Here is an 18,199-nt window from a genome sequence, read left to right as displayed (position 1 = left end):
TGTCAGGGGCTGTCACTGTGAGTGCCACGCCCTCCAGCTACCTGCAGGGCTCTGCTCACCTGGCACCCATGTGCAGCCCCACCACCACTCTCCTCCTTGCTACCAGCAAAGCCTGAACTGTTAGTGGCACCTTGTTGGGGCCTCAGAGAAGCCGAGGGGTCACACCTGATTAATAGATGAGGAGAGTGGCACCCTGTCAAAGAGCCAGGAGGCTGCTCTGGGCTGACCACCAGCCCTGCCAGGCTCTCCAGGTGGGTAGCATGTCCCCAGGAGTCCCGCAGCCTCTCTGGGCTCTGTGCCCACCCACTCAGGGGAGGGCAGGCTTTGGGGACAGAGAATTCTGGGAGAGCCAATGTCCCCAATATTGTTTGAGGCACCACCCTGAAGTGTCCCAGTTATACAGCAGGTGGCGGCCACCGTGTGCGGCCCAGAGGTTGGCTGGACACCTGCCCTCAGCTGGGGGGCTGCAGGCACTGTAACAACACTCTGACCAGCAGGTGCTCCCCCAGACATCACACCCAAGACAGGCCGTGTGGACGGACGGCGGACAGGTGGGGAAACGGGCTGGTGGCCGCTCCACAGACAGCAGGAAAGTGTGGTCCAGAAATAATTCTCCACCCTCCACCTGGCTGGCTCCTCATGGCTCACTGTCCCAGGATCAGCCCAAAACACACCAACACAGGAGAGGCTTCCCAGGACTGACCAGGGATCTGGGAGGTGATGCTGGGCTGACCGGAGCTCAGCAGCACTGGGTGGGGGTGAAGAGGAGCAATACCTTCACTGCCGCCTCTGGAGTCGCTCCGGAAGACACAGTGCTCCTCCTTGATGAAGTGCCCGCTCAGGACGATGTCCTGCCGCCTCTCCCCGTCCTCACGGCCCACTCTGTGGGGAACAGGGGAGTACAGTCATCAGTGACCAGACCAGGGCACCCAGGATGCCACCCGCTGGCTCCCTCCCCACTTCCCCTGCAGCCTCCAGGGACACTTACCTGGGTTTTAATGGGAAACACCCAAGATGCACATGAGTGGGGGCACATGGAATACCCCCAAATACAGCCAATCCTGGGAGAGCCACTCAGCCCAGAGTAGCCAGAGCATCATCTCCAGGAAGCATGGATGGGCCCTCACCCCGACTGCTGCCCCACCTGTGAGGCCCCCCCGACCCGTGAGCCCATCCCACCTGTGAGCCCACCCCACCTGTGAGCCCGCCCCACCTGTGAGCCCCCCACCACCCGTGAGCCCGCCCCACCTGTGAGCCCGCCCCACCTGTGAGCCCGCCCCACCTGGTGAGCCCGCCCCACCCCACCCGTGAGCCCACCCCACCTGTGAGCCCGCCCCACCTGTGAGCCCGCCCCACCTGGTGAGCCCATCCTTGATATAGTAGAGGAGGCATTCAGACATCAGCGGGTCCTCGTTCAGGTTGACAAGATGCGGCGTCTAGGGAGAGAGGAGGGTCACCTGTCTTGCAGGGAGCAGGAGCCCAGCACTGGCTGCCCACCTGACCTCTCTCCCTGGGCACCAGACCACCACCAACCCTGGGCCTGGCCTCGCGGGGGACACAGCATCCTTCCAGCTCGGCAGGGAGGACAGGACACATGAAAAGTTTCCCAGAGGAAGAGCCTTTGACGGGGACTCCACAGACTTGGAGGGGACAGCCAGGTAGCAGGCTGGGTGGGGGCTCAGCCTTGGCACTCAGGGGGAGCTGGGCTTCAGGGGGGACTGGAAGCCCAGCTCTCAGCACTCAAGGGCCCAGGGGCACTTGGAGTTGTGGTGGGCACCCAGGAGCGAGGGCTCCAGTGGGTACCTGAAGCAAGGATTACAACTCTGGCCAAGAAGGCCTCAGACCCTGGCCGCTGGAAGCAGAGAGGTTGGGAAAGTCTCCACCCCAGTTGACACCCCCTCCCGCCCCGCCATGCCTCTCCTGTCCATGGTCTAGCAGAACATGGTCCAAAGCCAAGGCGGCCACCTCCCCCCAGTGGCCCCTGTCTAAGTACTGCCCTGGACTCCCTGCTCCACTCTGTCCCAGGGCAGCTGCTGCAGGCTCTGCCCACGGGGGCCCGACGCCCCACCTCCATTCCTCTGATGCTCTCCCCCGGGCCCTCAGCGCAGGAACCACCACATTGTGTCCTGGGCAAGAGTCCTGCAACAGGCAGCGGCTGAGACTGCTCCTCAGTTTCCCACCTGACACCTTGGGGCAAGCTGTCACCACCCGGAGCAGTAAGTCCCTCCACACCCCACTCACGCGCCTGTGCAGGGCTGTGAAGACCTGGTCATCAGACTCCAGGACAAACCACCCCCAGCCAGCCCAGCCCGGAGCAGGAGTGTGTGGAAGGGCTGTGCTCGCCTGCTGGGCTAAGTGAGGGGACCCAGAGTCCCAGAACACTGTGGTTCTCAGAGGAGGTGTCTGCAGTGGTCCCCAGGGTTGTCCTCCATACCCAGGGCGACCAATGAAGCCAAAGAACTGCAGGGCACCCAGCACCCTGAGGCCCCTGCACCCACAGCTCCACACAAGCCAGCCTGGGGGCGCCCCACCCCTCCAAGAAGGAGCCGGGTCTGAAACAGCCCAGGAACAACACACTCCAGAAAACCAAGGCCTCTCCAGAAGGGATGTGAAGTAAGACCCCATCAAGGCACTGCCTGCTCCCTACTCTGTCCCAGGTCCCCCCAACACCCCTCCCTCCTGCCTCTCAGCATGCACTGTCCCCCAGCCTGGGCTGTGTGGGGGCAAAAGCCCAAGAAGCCTGGTCCCGTTCCAGGGAGCCCACCATACCAGTGCCCTTGGTTCCTCTTCCCTTGGGGCCCCCAATGGCTCAACGGGGGCTTCAAAGACTGGCAAACACAGAATCCATTCGCCCCAAACAAAGCTGGGGTGAAAAGCCGACCACAGGGGGCTGCACTGTGGGAGGAGGCCAGGTGCCTCCTCACCAACAAGGTGGCAGGGGCAGGGCCTGGAGAGCCACTACCACTGCCTCCAGGGAGGCCTCCTGGCTTGGAGCTCTGCTCCTAAGGGCTCTGAGGATCTGGCAATCTTTGGGGTGGGTGGCGGTGTCAGGGACCTAGAATCATCAGAGACTTCCCCACAAATGCTCCATCTGAGCATCGGAGGGGGTCTCCGTTGGAGGGCTCCCAGCTGGCAGACCCTGAGACCCTGCCTAAGACTAGGTCTGGTGAGCAAGCACTCTGGCTGAGCTCTGAGAGGGCGCTGACTCCCAGCCCCGTGTCCGGCCCCTCCCTGTCTGTGGGCAGCACCGGCTCCAGGTAGGGTCCAGCCACACGTGTTTCAGGTCTCTAGCCGGAGTCTGGTTCCCAGTGTCACCCTGACCTTGACGAGCACACCAGCCCACTCCCCAAGGCTACAGGGATGCCCCGCCCTCAGGAGGGGGGCTGGGTCTCACACAGGGAGGGCCTGTCTGTGGTGGGTGTGGGCCCTCAGTGCCTGGACCCCCTGCTGTACTCCCACTCCTAGAGGAGTGAGACCCCTCAAAGGCTGCAGGGGGCGCAGGCCTGTTCAAGCCGGGCCCCACAAAACAGGAACCTGCTCCTACCTTTTTGGGAGAGAACACACCCAGAGTGCCGCCATCCTCCCTCATGGCCACGCCCATCTCGGCCAGCAGGGCTTCCCTGGAGGGAAGAGTGAGGGTCAGCTCAAGCTTCAAGAGGCCACAGGACCTGCCTCCCCGCAACTGACCGGGAGCCAGTGGTGCTCTGGCCACACAGTCCAAGGCAGAGCCCAGACAGTGACCCATCTGGTCAGTGAGTTAAGGGGTCACCAGGTGAGAGAGGATGGGTCTGTCGGGGCCCAGGGCTGGAGCGCAGGGCTGTGCTGGCCCTGTGTCCCCACCACCCACCTCTCCATCCGGATGGCTTCCGTCCGCCGAAGCTTTTCCTCCCAGGTCTCGTTGAGCTCGGCTATGATCTTCTCTGTCTCCTGGGGGAGGACACAGAGCAGAGCGAGGTCAGGGGCCAGGCAGAGGGGAGACGATCAGGTCTGCAGAGCACCAAGACCCCAATGCCCGGTCCACACTGGAAGCTTGATTTCTGAAGGATCCAGGGCTGAGGGGTAGTGTGAGCTCAAAACTGTGTGCTTTCCTCTGGACATGCCCAGGGAACGAGTAAAAAGCACAGTGACCCAGGAGGGAGAGACGTGGGGGTGGTTCTGATGCACAGATGCTATCAACACTTCCTGTTTGCTTCCAGCCCCCCACCCTGGTGGACCCCACACCCAGGTGGGCCCCCACCCCATGTGGGCCTATGCCGAGAGCCCCTGCCCCATGAGGCCCCACCCCAGCCTGGAGTCGGGCATCTGGACTTTTGAACCCTAAACCCTTCAGTCTCCAAGGTCTGGGCTCAGCCTGCACCCAGGAAAACAGGACAGAAAACCTAAAACCAGCCTGGCTCATGGCAGGGGGTGAGGGAGTGACTGTGGACACAAGGGGACCAGAGGGCAAAGGCTCGCAACCACAGAATACCCAAGAGGGGAGGCAGAGCCCCCAGGACACCCAACCACCCTTGTCAGGAAGGAGGGCCCGTGGTGCTGGGTGGAGAGCAGTGACATATGGAGGGGGCGCCCGGGGCACTGCCTCACCTCCTGCCTTTAACAAGCGGGCTCGGCCCAGGGCCCAGAGGAGGGGGCCGCCCTGGGAGGCGAGGCCCCGTGCCCACGGCTCCAAGCTCAGTTTCCCAGGGCCTGGTGCCCACTCTGGCCCTGCCCTCACCTTCAGCCTTTCGATGGCCTCCTCACTGCCCGGGGCAAACAAGAGGCGCTCGTGCAGACTGGACACAGAGGCCGCGCGGCTGGACAGGGCCGAGAGCGAGGATGAGGGGCTCATGCCCACCAGGGCATTGGTCACTGTGGAGAGATTGTCAGGGGCTTGACTCAACTCCGCCCAGCCACAGTTACGGTAATTGTTGTCAAGGTCGGACAGGTCTACGGGAGGAAGGGAGGGAGAGGGGGCAGACAGACGGGAGGGAGAGAAAAGAGACACGAGTTGGGAGGTGGGCGAAGAGAAGGCAGAAAGCAGAAACTATTAGTGAGGCGCAGCTGCCAGGCGCCAGGCAACACATGCAAGGCCACCTGTCACCCCACACGATGGGCCCCGCCCCTCCTCCCTCCCCCTCACCCCTCCCACCCCCCGCAGCAGCACAGCACCACCAGGACCCCCAGAGCCCCTCGCTTCACTCTCCTGCCCTGGGCCAAGGCCTCTCTGCTTTCCCTGCACCTACATGCCAAACCCGTGCCACGCAGGCTGCCTTGCAGCCTCTGAACCTGAGCTGCGTGAGCTCCATGGCTCCTCCAGCCCTCCCTGCATCTCCCGCCCTGTCCACTTCCCTTCACTGTCACTGGGCCCTGACGCTAATGCTCATCCTTTCTGCTGTGGGCGCCCCCTCTGCCCACCCCTCACCTGGCCCACAATGAATCTCTGAGCTTCGGGGTCAAGCTGTGCTGTCCACCCCTGGAGGGGAGGGGGGCTGTGGGACCCTTCAGGAAGCCCCTACTCCTCTACCCCCGAGAGGCTGCTCTGAGCATGGAGTATCCCAGCACTGGGCACCCAGGGAGCCCCCTAGGGCCCCGAAGGCCCCAGAGTTGGTGCTATGACACCCCTAGGCCCCTCCTGGCAGAAGCAGACGTGGAGCAAAGCAGCAGCAAACGGGACAGCACAGGGTACCGGGGAAGCCGAGAGCCCCTCCACCCTTGGAGTCGGGAGGCACTGAACTGTGCCCTTGCTCAGGGGACCAGGCCCAAGGCCAGCAGGGGTCACAGGCTGGGAGGATCTGGCAGCAATCACTCTTGGCATTTCCAGGGGGAAAGGACCTTGGGGCATGAAGGGCCCGAGGGAGGTCGGAGCCCGGAGCCAGGGATGGACCGGGCCTCCAGCACTGACACTCGGGACTCCCCAGGCCTCTGGGGGCACAGGGGGGCCAGGAGCCTGAGCCCAGACACTGATAGTCTGAAGAGGCCTTGGCAGCCCCTTGCCTCCCTGGTGCTTCATATACACAGGGATGTGACCCCAAATCTACCAGAAGGGCACCTGTGAGAGGGCTGTTGTCCCAGCCCCTAAAGAGGGCGTGAGCTTGCCCCTCCCTGCTGTCCCTGGGCCTCGCCCCTCCCGCTGGGCTGCCCCACACCCTGAGGGCAGGTGGCAGAAGCAAGGATGCACAGAGAGCAGCAAGGGGATACACACATTTGGGTCCTCCGGGCACAGTGTTGGCTAAGGGGGAGCGGAGGCGTGGGGGAGGGAGGAGAGACAGAGAAACAGAAGAACAGGTTTGTTTTGAGTCCGGGGCTGCCTGTTCCAGGCCGGGCATCAGGAAGGCAGCTCTGGTCTTCAGCGGGGACACAGGGACCCCAGCACCCGTGGCATGCCAACATGGCTTCTGGGGAGACCATCTCTGGCCTGCTTGGGCCAGCACCAAACCCAAACCACGGTCCCCCCAGGCCAAGGCCAGAGCCCAGGCCTCCCACCCAGGGCAGCTCTACCAGGAACAAGGCAGGGGCGGGGACTGGGTCAGAGGGAACTCAATGGCAGCCTGACCCACCCCAGTCCGGGAGGGAATCCCAGGAGGGAGGCCAGGCTGGCCCAGGAGGTCCCTGGGAACCCACAGCCTGGTCACCCTGCCCAGGATAGGCGGACACAGACACTCACTGTCAGTGATGTCCCCAAGACCCTGGGCGTACAGCAGGTCCCGCAGCCGGGTCACCTCGTCCTTCAGCTCTCGGATCAGTTTGTTGTTGGGGTCCTCATTGATGACGGCGTTACAGCGGATCTGCTTAGCCCGGTCCGCGTACCTGGGCAGCAGAGGGAGCTGTGGGCTGTGCCCGTGCCGGCAGGCCCAAGGGTTGGGGGGTGGGGGTGCAGAGCAAGGGCCTGGGGCTTGGGCAGAGCAAGGAGTCACCCCACTGGGTATCACTGGGGCCATTTCCCAGAGACCTACAGGTGGGGTCACCCTGCCCTGGCTACCCACTTAGGGAAACCTAGGCCCCAGGAGGAGAAGGGATGAGGTGGCATCTTCTCCCTGTGGAGAGGCCTTGGCTCCTGGGCCTCGGTTCCAGGGTAGAGGGAGCCCGTGGGGGATGTGAGAACATCCACGTGTTTGCCTGTCTGAGCCCGAGCCTTGCACAGCAAATGCACACGTAGGTACAGATGGGAGCGTGTCCCTATGTCCTTTTTCTCTTTAATACAAGTGGTGCTCAGTCAAAAGGACCTGAGATGCTGATCTGGCTGCTAGGCAGCCTCCTGCAGGGCAGGAGCCCGGGCTCCCCACAAGGGCACCCGCCTGCAGCCAGAGGGACCTTTAAGACACACCTTCACCCCTCTGCTAATTAAAGATATGCAGTGGCTCTCAGGACTGATAGAGGCTGCAAGCTGCTCAGCCCACAAGCACAGCTCTCCTAGTCGTTTGCACAGGGGCCCTTGGCCACTCTCAGCCCCAAAGTGTACCCCAAAGGGTTATGGGGATGGAACAGGTCCCGTGAAGACCCAGGCACCCCTGACAGCCATTGGAACTTCAAGGAGTCCCAGGTGAAATGATCTCCCCAAGTGGCACCCCTCTCACAGGTGTTCCTGACTTGGGCAGGGAGGGATCACTCCCACCCGAGCCTGGTTGGGGCACAGGGCCCGCCTCCCTCAAGAACACACCTCAGCGTGCTCAGGGTCTCGTCGTAGTTGATGTCTGCGGGGCTCAGGGCTGCCACCATCGCTGTCCTCGAGTTCCCACCTGTGGGAAGAAGACCAGGCCGTGCAGAAGGCCAGCCCACTGCCTTGTTCTCCCCTCGCCGTCCCCTCCTACATTTACAGCTGGGGAGGCTGAGCTCAGAGAGGTAAACAGAATCATGGGCCAACTGGGTGAGCACAGAGGGGCTCTCGGATGCAGCCGAGAAAGGCCGGGGATCCTGCTGTCTGTGTTCATCAGGCCAGCCCAAAACTCAGTCCATCTCCCTAGGCATCAACCTCCCCAGCTGGGGAGGACCCCTGAGTTTAGATTTGGGTGAGAGGCATTTCAGTCTCCATCTCCCCATCTATTGCTACTGGTTACGAACTCAGGCAGAGAGGAGAAGGGGTGATTTATGGCAGCTCCCCAAAGCCCAGCAAGAAGAGTCCCAGGTCCCTGTCATAGAAGGGGAAACCAAGGCCCAGAGAGGAGTGGGTACTTGGTCTAGGGGTGGGTTCTGTGGCCCGTGGACCACCCTGGTTCCCCACCCTTGCTGTCAATAACCTTCCTTTGGCCACTGTCCCAGGCCCTCTGGAAGGACCCCCCAGCTTCACTTCAGTCGTGGGCCAGAAAGGTACTAGGCCTCCTGGTGGTTGGGCACCCCTCCAGGCAGGAAGACAGGGCAGTGGGCCAGGCTGGGAGTTAGAACCCCAGGGTTGGGCGAACCCACTAGTCCTCACCCAGGTTTTCCCTGAGGAGCCAGGTCAGCACAGAATCTCGGTAGGGAATGAAATCTGTCTTCTTCTTTTTCTTGTTCTGTGCGGGAGGAACATTCAAGGTCAACCCTGAACTCATGGAGGAGGAGGGGCAAGCACAGGGTGGTCCCCAAAGCCAAGGCTGCCGTGGGGGGCAGGGCTGGGCCAGCTCTAAGGCTTCTCCACACCTGGACCCAGGGTGCCCGCCAGGCACCTCCCCCAGGGCTGGGATCAGCGACTTGCTGCACATCTCTTGGGTCCCTCCCTTGTCATCCCCACCGTGTCTGGGTCGCACAGCCGGACCCGAGCCCAGGCGTGCTGATGTCACGGCTGGTGTATCGCCCTCCTCCCTGTCAGAAGGGCCCATCTGAGCCCCCTCCTCAAACACCAGCAGTGGCTCTGCTGACTGAAATAAAAGGCCCCCCCTGTGAAGTGTGGCATTCGGCCTCCGCCAGCCCCACAGCTTACTGCTCCCTTCCACACAGCACTCACCTTCCATGTCCATCACGCTTCCCACCTCCCTTCAGAAGCCAGATTGCAAGCCCTGCTTTCATACCTGTCCCCTCCCTCCCATGAAAGAAGCACCCTCCACACTGTCTACTCCAGTGGCTCTTTATTCCTCTAGTAAGGCCAATCCACTCAAAGTATGGACTCCAGCCCATATAACGGCTGCAAGAATCACTTCGGTGGACCCGCCGTGACTGACGTAGTGACTCCACTAATCACGAATATTCAGTTACTTTCCAGTGTCAGCTTTCATGTGCACAGGTGCTTAAGAAGTATGTGTGGCCCTAGCTGGTTTGCTCAGTGATTAGAGCATCAGCCCTTGGACCAAAGGGTCTTGGGTTCAATTCCTGGCCCCGGTCAGGGCATGTGCAGGAAGCAACCAATTGATGTGTCTCCCTCACATCGATGTTTCTCTCTCTCTCTCTCTCTCTGTCTCTATTCCCCACCCCTCCTCCCTCCCTTCCACTCTCTAAAAATCAATGGAAAAATATCCTTGGGAGAGGATTTTTTTAAAAAGTATTTGTGGAGCCCCCGTAGTGGCCAGTGGACACGGCCCCTGCCCCCGAGCCCCTCCCATGGATACACACAGGTGCCCCTGCAAGGGGTCGGGCCATTTCTCTGGGGCCAACACATTCGTCATTGCTTTTTAGGATGATCCCCACGAGGAGCTCCACAACGCTCAGGGGACAAAGGGCGAAAGCTTTCAAGACACGCTGTCAAAGGGGTTTCAGAAGCGCTGGGCCGGCTCTGTGAGCAGGGTCTGAACTCCAAAACGTCAGTACTTGGGGCTTCCTTTTTCTCCTTTGGAAACTTGGTGGGTGAAAAACTCCATTCCTACTTTTCTTTACTTATTTAATTCCTGATGCTGAATCTCTGCCACGTTTGTCCTTGTTGCCACAGTACATGCCCTACAATCATTACTTCGCCTTTGATTTTTGCTGCTCCCTCACCAGTGCCCGTCCACCCACCAGCGGCCCCTGCTCTGCCATGCTCAGCAACTCCCAGAACCACCCACCGCCCTCCCTCTCCTCGGCCTTCCAGCCTGCACCGTCTTATATCTAGAAGGTCAACACAGTTGTTCGTATGGAAAAAGACATGCAGGTTATGACTATTACGATAGCTTTACTAACTGTTTCACACACTCACAACTATAAACCTACTTTCGCCCACCCCTATATCTTTACTTTTCTATTCCTGTCTATTATCTGCCTCCTGCACTGCCCCGGCCCCAGAAGGCCTGCGTTGCTCTCCTAGCTCAGGGCCTAGCTCAGAGTTGGGCGCTATGTGTTTGCTGGTTAAGTGCACAAATGAAGGGGTGAATTCTACTGCCGCAACCTTCGCGAGGGTAGCCTGAGCTAAGGGCACTGTTTGCTTCTAGCCCCTCCCCATCAAGAACTGAAGACACTTCCCCCCGGAACTGAAGCAAGCAGCTCACCTTATTGGGCCCAGAGTCCTGAAAAGGAAAAGACAGAAAGAGCCTGAGGACCTGGGGCGAGGCTGGGGCCCCAGGGTGTGTGAGGAGAGGGGGACGGGCTGGCTCCAAGGGGCAAAGGAGCAGGAAAGGCCTGAGCACATGCCAGGCGTCTACCACTCGCCACCTGGCCATTGCTGGCCACCCTGAGCTGGGCCCGAGAGTCAGACCAAACGATAGTGCAGCCTCTCAGGCTGCTGTCACCCATCAGCCCGTCCCTCCACCAACCATTTCAGAGGTGGGCAGGGTCTCCGGAGATTTGCCCATCCCTGGCTGAAGGCCTGGGTGTCTTAGTGAGTGGGCAATACTGCCTGCCCCATGGGGCCCATCAAACCCAGTCCCTCACCTCCAAGGGCCATGGGCTCCCTCCTGGAGGATGGCCTGGGTTGGGCTAACTGAGGTCAGAGCTGACACAGCACTGCCCTCCCAGAAGGATGCCAGCCAACAAGCTCACCAAAGCTCATGGTGACCCTCCGAAGGGCCCTGGGAGGAATACAGCTCACCCCAATTTTACAGGTGGGGACACTGAGGCTTCAGGAAGTGACTCCATCTGTAGCCTAGTGACACCCCACCCATATCTCTGGGCTTCCCTAGAACCCCAACAGGCTCCCAGCATCCCCCAAGGAAAGGAGGACAGAGCAGCCCCTCCATGGTCTGTCCCATCAGCCTAGTCCTAGAAGCCCGAACCAGCTCACCATTTCAGCCAGAGCAGAGATGACCTTGCCCAGTGTAGTCAAGGACTTGTTGATATTGGCTCCCTCCTGTGTGTGGAGAAGATGGTCCGGACATTAGGAAGCCTCGGGAGCCTGGGGCCTGACCCATGTGGGGTGGGCTGAGACCACCCAGCCAGGACTGTTGACCCTTTAGGTTTTTAGAGGGCATGGGAGCCTCTGACAGGAGACCAATCAGAGGCCCACCTGGCCGGGCAGGGAGTGCAGTTTGCCCAGGGTTCTACTGAGCTTCCTAGAAAAAATCCTAGGAACACCTCACACATGCCCCACCTGGAAAAATGTCCAGAGCCCCATCCCATCCATCAGGTAACAGTGGGGACCAAAGGGGGACTCAGGAAAACAAACCCTCTCTTTCCTGACACTCAAGACTGCTTGACCAGAAGGTATCCCCTCAGGACCATGGCCGGCCAGCTCACTGCCCCTCCCACAGCTGCCTCGCAGCCTGTGTTCCCCTGGTGGGAAAGCGAGGTGCTGGGGGGCCCACAGAGGGCCCAGCTTTCCTGCCAGGTTGTCTGCCTGCTGACCTTCTCCCATCTCCTCACCTGTGCCCCCCCACCCACCCACCCAGGCTCACCCTTGGGGGTGGCCCCAATACCTCCCTCCAACCCCAAGAGGAGCTGAGCCCTTCTGCCTGGCCCACCTGGAACAAGCCAGGATTGAAGACATGACCCCGCCTTTGAGTGGGGTAGCAGGGGACCCGCTGCTCTCCATGGGCATGGCGGTTGGGCCCCTACCTTGAGCCGCGTGCCCTTCGCTCCTGTGGAGTCAGCCCGCTCGCTCCCAGCCAAGTCCACCAGGCTGATTTTGCTCACCTGAAAAGGCAAATGTGTCAACTGCAGAAGATGCCATGAGGCTGCTATGGGGCACCCTTCCTCTCTGGGCATCGCCTAAAGGGTCCACCCGCGAGCCACGGCCAAGCCCCACTCTGGGGTCTAAAAGTCTGTGGCCCTGCGTTCCCTCTGCACCTCTGTTCACAGCTCTTTGGACACTGCCTGAGGTTCAAGGCCATCTCACTTCACAGGCTGCAGCCACCCCCACCCCCACCCAGGATCGCGGCCACATTGTTTTCTGCATACTCAACGCTCTTCACATGTTTGTGCGTGGACTCCTCACAGCACCCATGAGGTGGGTCCCTCACTATCGCCCATTGCCTGTGCTGGGGTTTAAATCCAGTTCCAGTGCCCCAGCCAATGCTTGAATTCCTCGTGTCCAGGGCAGGGGGCCCCAGTACACTTCCCTGGCCTAGGGCAGGTGGTCACCTGCATTCAGAGGAGACCCAGGCCCTCTTGAGCATGGCTACTGAGGGCAACTTGCCCAGATGTCAACAGGCACAGACATCAATGGGACCCTCTCGGTACCCTGCATCCAGGCTGACCCAGTCCCTGTCCTCCAGGCCCCATTGGGCTGTCATAAGCCTCCTGGAGGGTAGTGCCTGGCCAAGGTGACCCCAGCACCACCAGGTCTAAGTGGCACTATCTTCCCTGACCCTCTGTGGATCCTGGCTGCTGCCTGAGAGAACCGGCCCTCCAGGAGGTGGCTGAGGTGCCCTGGGAGAAGGCCTGGACGTGGGGGTGTGGGAGAGGCACAGTCAGAGGAAACCCGGCGCTGTAGGGCACAGCTACTGGTGGACGTGAACTGGCTTGGCACTGGCCCTGCTGTCTCTTTCCGGAGCCCATAGATGTGTGTTGGGATAGAGGCCTCAGAAGAGGACCCCCTGCCCGGGTCCACGGAGCATGCCAAGGCATGTGGGAAAGGCATCTGGGGCTGTGGGCAGCGGGGCGGGGTGGTGCCCGCTCAGCACAGCTTCTCCTTTGTGCTCGAAGATGCCGGTGCCCACGGTCACCTCTGTGACAGGCACTCATTCAAACTGAGACCTCCTGACCTTCACTGCTGCCTCCACAGGTCACCCAGGCATCCTGGGCATGTGGGGCTGTGCTGGGGTGCAGCTCCGGGGACATCCCTTCCCAGCCCCCAGTCTCCACCAAAACCATCTGGTAGGAGGGTTCCATGGCCCCTCCACCCCAAGTCCCTTCCACACCCAGGTGGCACCAAACGCCCAGATGAGGTGGCCTCCCAGGCCTGGCCAACCTCTCACCAAGGGGTGGAAGTGCCTGGCTCCCGGTGTGAGGATGCTGCCCATGCCTCCCAGGCCAGTGTGTGGCTTGGCCTCCTCATCCTGCCTGACCGGCCGGACCCCTCCGCCTGCCTGATGTCACCACCGCCAAGGCCACACTCACTTTCTCTGTGGTGATGTCGGTCTCCGCATCGTGGCGCTTCTGAGTGAAGATGATGTTGAAGACGGCGTGGGAGCGGCTGCTGGTCTCATTCATGTTCGTGGCTGCCACCGTCCTGAGGGAACAGAAGCCACTTGTGGTTACCCGCCATCCTGCAGTTGGACATTTGGGTCACCGGTGGTGCCAGTCCGCTGGGCCAGGTCATGGGGTGTCAGCTCCCCTGGGTTCTCAGGGCTGCCCCACTGGTGACCATGCCTCCTGTCAGAGCAACAGGGCCCACACACCCCTGTCCACCATGTCCATGATGGGACCCTGAGCCCCCAGCTCCAGCCTGGTACTTGGGGTGCTGTGACTAGGGGTATTTCTCTGCTCCCGGGCGCTCAGCAGAGCCAGGTATTGCTCACTTCATAAGCTGGGCAGGAGCCCTCATGACTGTGATGTGGGAAGCCCCAAAGCCACCAACAGGCAGAGACCTCAGCGAAGTGTCCCCCCGTAGGCTCCCTGACAGCCCACAGCACGAGGGGCCTCGTCAGAACAGCGCCCCCACAGGACCACAAGTGAGGGGTGGTGGTGACCCACACAGGGAACCCTAATCCTCCAGGAGTCCCTGGGTGATAAAGAGGGGGGCTGTTGTCATGACAACCAGGCAGTGAAGCCCAGGAATATGGGCTGCTTATGGCTGGCAGTGCCTACAGCTGACACTTCCCCAAGGGCTCCTGCCCAGAGCCCTGTCCACGGGGCCCATTTACCCTCAGGGCAGGTGGGCCAGACCTCAGTCTCCTGGTCACTGGGCCCAGCAGTCCAGCTGCCTGTAGGGATGACCACCTGGGGCAGCAGCCACAGATGGCGCCGGCACCTCCCCCCGCAGGGTGCACAGTGCACCCCCAGGAGGAGGAGCCCACCTGTAGGTAACAGTGTCCCCCTGTGCAGGGAGCTGCAGGCCCACAAGGCCCACACCTCCTCAGGGAAGACGCAGGTGCCCAGGGACCAGCCTTCCCCGCAGAGACTGGAAGCTGCGGGCACAGTGGAGGTTAGAGGGCAGAGAGGGTGGGTGAGTCACCCCCACACACCTGGCCTTGTTCCCTGAGTCCATGAGGTCCTGGATGTCATTGTAGGAGGTGACGGCCAGCTTGGAGAGGTCCTCCACGTACGGCCCCAGCAGCGGGTGCTCCCTCACACGCAGGTTGCCCTTGTTCTTGGGGTTCAGGAGGTCGCGGACACGCTCACAGTAGATCTCCATGTAGCTGACCTGCAGGGCAGAGACACTTGTGTGGGGGCCACCATCAGAAACCCCAAAGATAGGTGTGGGGACAGTTATCAGAAACACTCAAGTTGGGAGGAGGGGCTGTTGTCAGGGACTCCTGAGGAGGGGTGTATTAGGAGATGTAGGGGTCACTACCCAAGAACCCTGAGGAGGGAGTGCAGGGGCCACCATTAGAGACTCTGGGTAGGGGGAGGTGTGCAAAGGAATCCAAGCCCCTGTGTGAGTGTGTGCATTGGGGGTGTCAGCCCATCCCTGCCTGCCTGGCCCTCCCCACCCACAGCCATCCTGGGGCTCACCCTGGGGCCACAGCCACAGTATGGCCCAGGCTATGCAGCTCTGAGGCACCTGTCCCTGTGCCCAGCCCAGAGCAGCGGCTCATTGCACACCAGCTGAGTAGAGGGCTGCCCCTCACGCCTCTGCGCCCTGCACATCTGTGTCCGGAGTGGGTGTGGTGGCATGGTTGCCACATGTGCAAGCGAGTGACAAGCTAAGGGCACAAACCAGTGATGGGGATGCACTATACACCAGAAAAGCATCGCTATCCATGCCTAGAACCTCAATCATGCCCGGAGGACCGGATGCTGGGCAGGGGACCCCTACCTCCACAGAGTAGGACATGTTGTCATTGGTCGTGTCATTGATGCGGGAGAACAGGTCCTCACAGAGCTGTAGAAACCCAAGACATAGTCAGATGATGAAGGCCCTGCCCCCCAAGGTGCTATGGGTTGCCTGCGCCCAGGCTAGCCGTTGTTCTCCTGGCCCCTCTTACACCCTCACAGTTCATCTTAAAGGCACTGAGAAGGCCTGCAGGCGAATGAGCTGCTGTCTTCTGCTTAACTCAGTAGTCCCCTCATTGACATCTGACCTTTCTCACGTATCATCTGCTCACACTGGCCTGCTCCTCCTGCCGTCCTTGTCTGCATGGGGTGGGGGATCTGCCATGCTACAGACCAACCAGTGTTCTCTGCTGCCCTGACCAGGTCAAGCACTGACCAGCTCAGATCCAGAAGCCCACCAGGGGGCTGGGCCAGGGAGGGTCCCAGCAGTATCTGAGGCATCTGCATCTCAGCTTTCAGTTAACCTGGGCACCTCTCCCTGCCCAGACCACCAGTCCTCACAGCCCCCAGGGGAAGGTCACTTCCACCAGCGGGTCTCCCATCTGCCCCTGCTGCCCTGTGTGTCCCTGCCATTATTGGATCCTGCCACCCCATCGCCTGTGCCCTCCCTGCCCCGCATACCTGGGGGATGATGCCCTGCTGGTCCTTCTCCTGCTTGCCCATCATGGTGTAGGACTTGCCGGCCCCGGTCTGGCCGTAGGCGAAGATGCAGACGTTGTAGCCCTCGAAGGCGTGCTGCAGCATCTCCTCGCCGATGTCCTGGTACACCTGCTTCTGCGACGCATAGTTGATGTCCTCGGGCTGCAGGGCAAGAGGGGCTGCAGTTGCAGGAGTCGGGGGCGCTGAGGGCTCAGCCCGCTATGTTCCCGGAGGGCCCACATCATGCCCTGGGAATCTCCAGGGCAGGAAGAAATGTGGTCATCGCCTCATTTAGAGAAGAACATGCAGCTCAGGGAGGCCGAGGGACTGGGTGTGGGCCACACAGCAGGAGGGGCTGAGCGGTGTCCACACAGCTGTGGCCCACCTCCCCTGGACCCCCAGCCCGGGCTTACCGAGGTGTGCGACCAGTAGGAGTAGTCGAAGCTGAAGCTTTTGGGCGTCTCCTTGGGCTGTTTGGGGTTAACGATGGCTGCAGGGAGGGGGACAGGTGCAGTGGTTAGCGCTGTGCTGCGTCTGCACTGTGTGCCCAGGAGTGCTGGCTGTCCCCCCGCAGGGACACGACTTATTCTCTTCCCATCAGTGCCCCTTCAGGTTCTTTCCAGGTGTGCGCTCATGGCTAAGGACTGTCCCCTCACAGGTCCCTCCCTCCCCCCTCACCGAGCTGCACCCTGGCCCAGCCGAGGCCTTGCTCGAGAGTCACGGAACATCAGTTCATCAAACTAGGAAGGAAGCCACAAACTCGAGATGAAGCGATCACCCACCCTAGCGCCTGCCAAGTGTTCCAGGAGACCCCTCCCCCCAGTCCAAGGCTGCTTCGCCCAGGTCTGTGAGGCCCAGCCCTCAGTGTTTCCCAGACTCCGAACCAGGCAGGCGATGGGTCCTCAGTGGCAGGCCCCAACCCCATCAGACAACCCTGCCTGCTGCCCACTGTCTGAACCCAAAATGTCCACGTTGATAGAGGACCTTTAGACTCCCCGACGTCCCACCCAGCTGGAGGCAGATCCCTCCCTGGTTTTCATATCCACCAGGAACTTGGACCAGTCCCAGTCAGCAAGGCTCAGGCACCCCTGGGAGGCCACTCCCCCACCCCCATGTTTGGGGATGGAGGCCATGGTTGCTCACCCATCAACTGGTTCTCCCCAAGGACAACTGGCTGGGGCCCTCGCTTTCCTGGACACGGCACAGCCTTCAGGACCCCACACCGCTGGCCCCACCAGGTGACCTGTCACCAGCATCAAGAGAAGCAGACCCCTCAAATTCATATGTGGAAGTCCCGATCCCAGGACCTCAGAATAACCTTATTTGGAGGTGGGGTCCTTGCAGATTAACTGGTTAAGATGAGGTCATACTGGAGTCAGATGGCCCTAATCCAACATGACTGTTCCTTATAAAAGGGGACATTTGACACAGACATGCACACAGGGAGCAGGCCATGCAAAAATGGAACAGGGATGCAGTGATGCGGCTACACGCCAGGGAGCACAAGGACTGCAGTAGCCGCCAGGAGCTGGAGAGGCAGGGGGCAGATTCTCCCTCACAGCCTCTGAGGAACCCACCTGCCCACGCCTAAGCTCGCACTTCCAGCCTCTAGACCTGATGTCCAGCCCCCGTGTGGTACTTTGTAGGGCAGCCCTGGAAAGCCAACACCTCCCCTCAGCCTTGCCAGGCTCCTGCAGCTGCCCCAGGCCCAGTTCCTGGGCAGGCCCCTCGGCCATTTGCCCTGGCTGAACATCCTGCTCACAGCACAGGCGTCAAATGAAGCCCCATCCCCAGGGCTGACCTGGCTTTGGGCTCCAGACCCCAGACTTGAGGACTTCTGGGAAATGACCCAGTGCCCTTGGGAAGCTACAAGAAGAAGAAGGTGACTGACCATCACATCCCTGTCCTCTCTGCCAAGAGGGGGTCACATCCATGCTGCCTCCAGGAGCCAGGCCCAAAGGAGAGCAGCTACTCTGGCTTCAACTCCTGAGACCTAGGGACTCGGCTACTACAACCCCAGTGCAGATAATGCGGGCGCCATAGAAACAACAATCACCGGCCCTCTTGACATGGGCAGCCTGGGCTGGGCCTCCACTGGGTCCCCTGGCAGCAAGTGGCCAGGTCCCCTGGCTCACCCCACAATGCCTCACTTCCATGACCTCATCTCCTCCCCTCCCTGCCTGTGGGCCAAGTTCCCAGGACAGGCCCGAGCCCCGTCCTGCTCTCCCATCCCTGGCTGGCCCCCACACCGGCTCTCTGAGCAGCCTGGCCCCATCCCCACACCCCCATCCATCCTGCTCTCTTCACCCACATGACACTGGCCCAACCCCAG

The 18,199-nt window shown here is 61.1% G+C and overlaps 1 protein-coding gene across 1 annotated transcript in view; it reads right to left on the bottom strand.

The window, feature by feature from the left end:
• Positions 1 to 17,839, bottom strand: part of KIF1A (kinesin family member 1A) — a 51,144-nt gene extending 33,305 nt beyond the window's left edge. The window contains exons 1-18 of the mRNA XM_054722793.1: positions 17,759 to 17,839; positions 16,281 to 16,357; positions 15,850 to 16,029; positions 15,212 to 15,277; positions 14,418 to 14,596; positions 13,351 to 13,462; positions 11,848 to 11,925; positions 11,078 to 11,143; positions 10,347 to 10,364; positions 8,390 to 8,465; positions 7,637 to 7,715; positions 6,644 to 6,786; positions 6,182 to 6,208; positions 4,715 to 4,848; positions 3,848 to 3,927; positions 3,545 to 3,620; positions 1,357 to 1,436; positions 776 to 882 (exon numbers count right to left, since the gene is read on the bottom strand). Coding sequence (XP_054578768.1) covers positions 776 to 882; positions 1,357 to 1,436; positions 3,545 to 3,620; positions 3,848 to 3,927; positions 4,715 to 4,848; positions 6,182 to 6,208; positions 6,644 to 6,786; positions 7,637 to 7,715; positions 8,390 to 8,465; positions 10,347 to 10,364; positions 11,078 to 11,143; positions 11,848 to 11,925; positions 13,351 to 13,462; positions 14,418 to 14,596; positions 15,212 to 15,277; positions 15,850 to 16,029; positions 16,281 to 16,357; positions 17,759 to 17,801 — 1,621 coding nt within the window. The 5' untranslated portion in view covers positions 17,802 to 17,839. The remainder of the gene's footprint in view (positions 1 to 775; positions 883 to 1,356; positions 1,437 to 3,544; positions 3,621 to 3,847; positions 3,928 to 4,714; positions 4,849 to 6,181; positions 6,209 to 6,643; positions 6,787 to 7,636; positions 7,716 to 8,389; positions 8,466 to 10,346; positions 10,365 to 11,077; positions 11,144 to 11,847; positions 11,926 to 13,350; positions 13,463 to 14,417; positions 14,597 to 15,211; positions 15,278 to 15,849; positions 16,030 to 16,280; positions 16,358 to 17,758) is intronic.
• Between the last annotated feature and the right edge of the window lie 360 nt (positions 17,840 to 18,199).

Source organism: Eptesicus fuscus, chromosome 11, assembly GCF_027574615.1.
Source record: "Eptesicus fuscus isolate TK198812 chromosome 11, DD_ASM_mEF_20220401, whole genome shotgun sequence".
Taxonomy (NCBI): Eukaryota; Metazoa; Chordata; class Mammalia; order Chiroptera; family Vespertilionidae; genus Eptesicus; species Eptesicus fuscus.
This window is presented reverse-complemented; position numbering and strand designations above follow the sequence as displayed.